The following is a 7,801-nucleotide window of genomic DNA, read 5'->3' on the forward strand; positions in this document are numbered from 1 at the left end:
TGTATGCACATTTCATCGCATGCAGAGTGTCACTGTGTTGTGGCAGATGTATTAATTATCTCGTTAAAATAAAATAAAAAATCTGTCGGTATTATTCTCCTCGGTTTCTGAGCATGTTGCATAAAAACATTTTATAAAAGTAGCAACACTGCTCGTCTGATGCAGGTACACATCACACCACAATGTCACAAGTGAAACAAAATTTGTCAGGTACAGCCTAGTTCCTTTGCTACTGTTTACCAGTTTTGCACTTGCAATAGCATCTGGCACTTTCTTTCAGTGCAGCAAGATTCTTCAGAGGAGAGAAGGGTGAAGAGGTCAGCTAGAGAAATGCCTTCACTTTTTTTATTTGACGCTCAGGAAGTGAAGGAACAGACATGAAGAGCGAATATGATATATGATGCCTAATTACAATGAGCTAGATGCAGTATGGAAACCATTTTCTTGAAGCAATTGTCATTGAATGTAGCATTCATGCACACATTAACCAGTGCACATGCTACACAAAGCCCGAACCTGTCTCTGAGTGAATCAAGGGAGCCAAAGGGGAAAACAAGCGTGACTTTAAGGACACCGTAAGTAAAAAGTAACAGCAACAAAAAAGGAAAACAGAAGTATGCACAGGGACAATATTAGACAAAAAGAAACATGAATTGCAAGGCTGATGTGGCCTGCAGTACATTATTTTTAGGAGAGACAGCAACGCAATCGGGTGGTGTTCTGGATTTTTTATTGCCAGGTGATAATACTGTATGATTTGTATTGGCTTTGCCATCCCCTGTGTGCTCTTCCAGCAATGCATAATGTCCAACGTGCAACTGTCTAACATCCACTCTCTACACTCTGACTCAAAAACATGCTCAAATGAACCTCACCTGAATACGGGCATAAATATGGGAATAAAGCATGGAATTTACTTTTTCGATATTCTGATTGCATATCATTGGAAAACTAAACGTGATGGCTTGTTTAAATGAGCGTATGATTTGCAGCTAGTGTGTCTTGTATGCATGGTTTTTCCAACAGGTTGCAGTATAGCTTCTGTCCTTTATTTTGGCAAAACATGCACACTTTAAGAGACCTGCTACTCACGCAATACATTCCCTGTAGCTTTAAACAGCTCGTCGTTGACTAACAATTGGTGTATTATTTGCTTTCGGTACTTTTTGGCATTTTTTTTACATACACCTGACATCAAGCCTTGCTTATAAGAAAACTGAAAATTACAATATACAAAACAATACAAAATTTATTTACAGCACTCCACACTCTACGATACACAGCCTAAAAAATGAAAGGCTGTCACACATTCAAGTAATTACAGTATTGTACTTGTACAGCTCATCGCCATATCTGAAAGGTGGCACGGCCTTGGAGACCAAATAAGAGAAATTAGTTATACAAAGCAAGGGAACACAAGATAGGGTCAAAAACCCATTCTCCAAGTGTTTGGCCCAAGATAACCCCAGCACCAGCAAAGCAAGCACCCACTGTTTTACCAAAGAGTACCCGACACCACTGAGGATTGGTACCCAAATGCTCAAACCACTAGGCTGCAACTACAGTCAAGGGATGCTATGCGTTCCGCAGTATTACCAGTATCAAAGTGATGTCTATGTGCCAAGAGTTGATGTATTTAAATTTTCGTTTCTGCCTAAAACAATCATTGAATGGAACAACCTTGACTGAAGCGTATTTGAAAAAACTTGTTCTCTAGAAACTTTTGAGAAAGAGTTGGAAATTTGTTGTGCTGCTTGAATGTACATTGCCCACCCTGTAACAGCCCGGAAGGGCTAACAGTACTTGCAAATAAATAAATAAATATGGAACTCGTCATTTAAATGGTAGTCGGCACCTGCGACAGAGCAAGTATTCCCTGATTCTGTTATGGACAGGGCAAAGGTAGTTATAGTGTGTGTAAGAATGATTTTACCTGTGCATAAATGCCTGCCACACCTAGAATGCTCCCTTTATGCAGTCTACCAAAAAGCAGAAATGTTTGTCTCAGGAAGACAAGCCTTAAGCATTATTTCAGCAAGTCACTCAATGTGACGGCTATCAGGCAAACCAGCACAGCACTTGAAAACTTCATGCTCTAAAAACAATTGTGGGGACACGCAAGCTCAGCATTTACCGCTATGACACAACAGCTTTTATGGCTCCTGTCTGCAGACTCTCATTCGTGTGAATCAACTTTGCTACTGCTAACACCTAGTATTTATTCTATGATACATATCAGTAGCGTATACCTGTAAGTTATCCAATTATGTGGAAGACCACTTGTCTAGATACCTATAAAGCCCACTCTAACCAAGCTGTACGGATGCGTTTCCATGGCCTAAGGGTTGCCTGTCTTATTACCCAAAGATCCTGCAACGTTTATCACCTCACACATTCATCTCAAAGGTGAAGCCAGAGACATCACATTGAGTACTCGGCCATGTCACCTGTCTGAAATGTGCCCAAGATTTTCCACTCACAACGTCGCGTTTTGTGCAGAAAAGAGGCTTTAACGTTGCTGCATCAAAAAAAAGAAAGCAAGAAGCCAATAGCTGAACATCTACGCTACATTAGGCTCTGCTGGCTCGCAAGACATTTGACCACAGTGCCAACAGCCAAGTTATAGATGCAGCTGTGGCAGAGGCTGTACCACAGAAACAACAGATGAATGTGGTCAAGATAAAATGAAATCGCTTTGTTCACAAATTCTTCAATACATCATGAAAAAGAATGGCTCACTTATGGATAGTATGACGTCTACTGTGTTCAATAGGATTGTACCTTCAGGAAGTTACCTTTTGAATGCAATCTTAAGAATATATTGTGGTGTTCAATTTAGGCTGTACGCATAGCAGACGTGCAAAATATGGAACACATTCTGAGGGTTAAATGCAGAGAGGATTGCTGAAGCTGATATAATAGGAAAGCATAGGGGTACTAGATAATGTAGAAAACACATGTGACAATAGGATAGGTGTAAGTGAAACTAGTGCAGCTGTCACTTATGAGAGCAAAAAGTTATACAACTCAGTACTAGCACAATGGTACAAAATGTTGAAAAGTGATGATGAAACACAAGTTTCCTTGAAAGTGCTTCTACATGAATGAAATGAAAGTGATTGGCATAAAATTTATGCCCCTTCCTTAAAATTCTCAATTTAAAGCTCACAAAGAACAATGAAGATAAGGCTACAAAAGCAACTAACAGAAAAGAAATAATGAAGCAGTTATACACAGCTGCAATCATTCGATAAAAATCTTGAGTGATGAAGCCATGCTCCAGTGGCTTAGAGCATGAATATGTGAGCTTTACCAACCCTCTTTTAACATATGTGAGTGCCGGAGGGCATGTGGAAGCAGCAAGAATGTGTCAGGAAGCAACTGGCCCAGATAGCAGCCTCATAATAGGGGTATGGAAGGTCTACACACAACGCTATCATGGAGGGAGATATTTTATGGAACAAGATATGTAGCAATGCACAAAAGGAGCAAAGCATTTTGTAGAGCTGCAGTCAAAAATTTATGAAGGACAATCTTATCAAAAAGTTTTCATTTCATTCCTACGCTTGTGCATCATTATTGTGACTATGGGTTATATAGTGAAACATGAAATGTCAAGCAATTTATCTCGTACACAAATGAATGCATTCTTTCCCCTGCGAAGCCACCTTCAAGAACTTTTGCCAGTGGGTGCACATGCACATCAATATCACCTAGTTACAAAACAGAGAAGTCAATAGTTGCCTTTGTGAAAAAACTGAAGAATACAAAAATGTTCATTGATAGCCGAGCCACACAAATGATGCAGAGGTTAAACAGGTTATCTGGGATCTTGATTAACATTACTACAAAGCATCAGTAATTGCAGTGCAAAATGAAACTGGCAAATTTTGCAAAAGTGGAATCTAAAATTGCCAAATTGGGTTGACAAGTTGGCGTGGGCCTCATTTTCCGTGCATACAACAATGAAAGACAATGACCACCAAATAGATGCACAAATTATCCTTGGGAAAACTAGTTGATTGCTGTTCATCTACATTCAGCATATGAAGAAAGCAATAGAAAACAAGCATAAAGGCAACCAAATACAAAGAAGCACAGCTCGCTTCACTCTGCAGTTTGTGGAAAAACACAGTGGGCACCTCACGTTTCACCCTAGTAGCACACAAGATAGGTGTAACGAAATGGACTCTGCTATGGTAAACGACTGCAGACACATCCACCAGGGTGCACGTATGTCAAATATTCTCACTGAAGTAGTACATCGCAGACTGCCTGCTTGCCACAAACACCAAAGTGAATTGTGAACTATTGGTGCACGCACGTCCTACTCAGAATGGCACTTCTGGAAGTAGAAGGAGAACGTTTTTGTACCTTCCTGTGTTTCATTGACATGAAGCACTTAAAAAATACACACTGAGTTTAAGCAGAACACAAAAAAGCAAAGTATACAACAAAGAATAACAGCTCTCAGCAAGGGCCACAGCACTTGTAGAAGAATACACTCAGTATGTCTACAGATGGTAGACAAAAAAATATAGCACCAAGGAAAGGTTTGGTTTGTGGCGTTTAATGTCCCAAAGCGACTCAGGCTATGAGAGACGCCGTAGTGGAGGGCTCCGGAAATTTCGACCACCTGGGGTTCTAACATCGCACAGCACACGGGCGCCTTGCTTTTCGCCTCCAGCGAAAAGCGGCCGCCGAGGCCGGGATTCGATCCCGCGTCTTTGGGAACAATAGTCGAGCGCCGTAACCACTGCGCCACCCCAAAGCTGAACTTGGTTCTTGCACATGCTATCAACAAAATGTACACCAAAGAGATGGTTATATCTCAAAACCACAGAAAAAATTAAGACTTGGACGGCTTTTCAGCAGTATGCTATCGAACATGAAGCAGTAAGAATGTGCACAGTGATCACTTGTGGCATATATCAAAATTATGACAGCGAGTGAAAATCTCAAGTGCAGGTGATCAAGTTGTTCCTGTCCGAGTTAATATAAATGTTGCACGTCCTCTTCCTTGTACTTGTTGATGTTCCTGCTGCGATTACCATTTGCAGGTGGCGTCAATGTCATGTGATCTGCACACACTACAAGCTGTAACGATCTTCAAAAAGAGCTGTCCATCTGCATAGCACTTCACATCTGATGTGGCCGTCCAGGGACAAGGCGTGGCCTCCCAGATTATACAAGCCTAGCAGAGAGGTTAATGATGTTGAATATGGCCCCAGGACTTCTCGACCACATGATGACTCGGATCGGAAGTGCTGCAACGGCTGCACAAGGTCCACACGATCACCTGCAAATGTTTAGTGCCTAAATTATATGCAAATAAAATATCAAACACACATGGCACAGGAACATTCAAAATCATCAAAGCTGCAAGCTATGCTGCGGTAAAGTGTAATCTATGAATGCAAGAAATGGTCAGTGCAAAACCTAAACCTAAGTGAACCATTTCCGTAACAGGTAAAGACGGCTTGGTGGCGGAAATTGTATTGTGACGGCTAACTTTTTCTTTCTTTTTTTTTGCAATTGGAACGACTTATATCAGGCGATTTCACTTGTTTTTCCTTTTTCGGTCGTCGAAACCATTAACCAAGAAATCTTGACAACTACAAGCACACTCAGTTTTTTTTTTTTTTTGTTTTTTTTTTTGTTTTTTTTTTTTTTTTTTTTTAAGTTCGTGCAGTGTAGAGAAGTTGAAGAAAATTATAATGCGTCGTAGAAATATGCAGCTAAAAGCAACGCAAAATGCTGATTAAAAATATCGGATTCGCCGCATGCGTCCTGTGAGTATTCCTTTAATCTTCAGTCATTTCCCGCCTGCGTACAACTTGAATGCGAATGACGCTGTATGAACAGTCACCTTTACAGGTTTTCCTATTGCACTTACCTCTGTGATGCTCGACGTGCTGCACCATTTCCAGCAGACTGACTGCGTTGCCTTGCTGGTCGACACCCATCGAGAAGCCCGACACATTCCGGGAGCTTGTCTCTCGGCCGAACGAATACATTTCGTGCCATCCAACGTCAGAGGCGTTCACCACTTGCGATCACACCCGAAACACCAGTAGCTCAACAGTTCAACATTCCGAGCGCAGGGCAATTCTCGCCTCGGAGCTTGCAAAGCCGCCACACTACGCTCCTCATCAGATGACTGATCTGACTGTACTGACGAGCTATCTTTCAGGACAATTTGACAGCATCGCTGTGCTGCAGCAAATCCTCGATCACTACTTGCAGACGACGGACGGCACGAAGACCACTCATAAGCGTACAAGTTCTTTCTTTCCTCCATGTAAGCTATAATGTGAGCGTACCTCCCTCCATACCTGCCGGTCGCCACCGCGCGATCTTGGTAAGCTGCGCATGCGCGAGAAGAAAGAAGGTAGATGAGGAGGATCTGTTTGTAGTCTGGCGGATGTGACGTAATAAATTGCTTATTTTTGTTTTTTGCTTGCGTGTACTCTCGTACCCAGACGCTTTTTTTTATCGCCGCCTCCGCACCCGCAGGACCAGGTGCTTTTTTTTTTTTTTTTTTTTTCCTTTTCAATTTTGGCGCGCAGTGGTACAAGCAAGCGGGAGGCTTGTTCGCGCCGTGTTTCAGATTGACCAGACTGGAATGTATTCTGCAAAATAGACTGGGCGGCACCCATCCTTGCAAGTTTCTTCAGACTTTCGTAAGTACAGCGAAAATGCAGCGCAAAACACTTACGGTGGCATCCCGTACTTTCCTCGCCAACTTAGGAGAGCTCATGGCGCCGCTCTTTTCACGTTACAGCTTGTCTGGAAAGTTTTTCTGCATCGATGCGTTATTGCTAAGTGATCTCAATTCTTTTTGCGGCATCTTGCTGTGAGTCGGTGGCTTCAAGTGAAGCGTAGAGGATCTACGAAGCTCTTTTCCGTGCGCCAGGAAGCAGTCCCTTCAATATCCGTGCTTCGATCGGTCGCCGGCGACTCATTTTCGAGTGCGCCTCCGTTTTGCTCCCGAATAGCCCTGTCTTAGCAAGAGCAACCATTTCTATTTTTTGTTTTAGTGTGTGCCGAAATACTCTTGCTGCACAGCGATTTTGGGATCTTTGCTACGTCGCAGCTTCTGCTCATGGGCTCTCCTGCACCATGAATGCCTTGTGCCTCATGAAAGGTGGGTACAAAATGTGTGCTGGCAAAAACAGGTTGCTCCACAAGAGCGCTACTATATGAAATCGAAGTGACCTTATTTATGAAGCTGGCACTGGGCATGCATTTCGGTCAGCACCGTGACAGCCAAAGCAGTAGAAAAGGGTGAGGGGGGTGGGGGTGCCAGTACATATCTGCCGGACTGTTCTGACCACTAGATAGGACTAACCCGGTCATACGACTACATTTTAGCTAAGCTACATTTTAGCTAAGCGTGATAATATTAATCACATTTTTGCATCAACTCTAGGTGAATTCAAATTCTGTTTCTAGTTATGACTGTATATTGTCTTGTGCACCATACAAGGTAATTGCTGTTGATGGGCACGGTAAAAAAAAATTTTTTCAATGTTCACCAGCAAATCTACTCAGTGACAGTGCTATTTCTGTGGCCATTGTATAGATCCTTTTTGTATTCCTGACTAGAGCGGGTCAAATCGCTTCTTTCAGCTGTAGCGCGTTAACAAAATAAATGCTGGTGCATATTTTCCAGTAGCTGTCAAATACAGTGAGAGGGCATTCAGGTGCACAAGGTGGGACTAGGCTGAACCAGTCTGTTCCATATAGAGATACTAGTGCCCACGTAGGCCTGTCATGGTAGAAAATAGAATTGTATAAT

General features: G+C 42.4%; 1 protein-coding gene across 1 annotated transcript; it reads right to left on the minus strand.

Moving 5' to 3' along the window:
* Positions 1-541: 541 nt before the first annotated feature.
* On the minus strand, positions 542-6,335 carry LOC146183526 (uncharacterized). The gene is made up of 2 exons (XM_084609124.1): positions 5,897-6,335; positions 542-5,299 (listed from the first exon to the last, which is right to left on the minus strand). Exons 1-2 carry the CDS (start codon positions 6,015-6,017, stop codon positions 5,091-5,093), a joined length of 330 nt encoding a protein of 109 aa, XP_084465250.1. The 5' UTR covers positions 6,018-6,335; the 3' UTR covers positions 542-5,090.
* Positions 6,336-7,801: the final 1,466 nt, after the last annotated feature.

The sequence above is a fragment of the Amblyomma maculatum genome, chromosome 7 (assembly GCF_055883805.1).
Source record: "Amblyomma maculatum isolate TAMU_Amacu chromosome 7, ASM5588380v1, whole genome shotgun sequence".
Classification (NCBI taxonomy): domain Eukaryota; kingdom Metazoa; phylum Arthropoda; class Arachnida; order Ixodida; family Ixodidae; genus Amblyomma; species Amblyomma maculatum.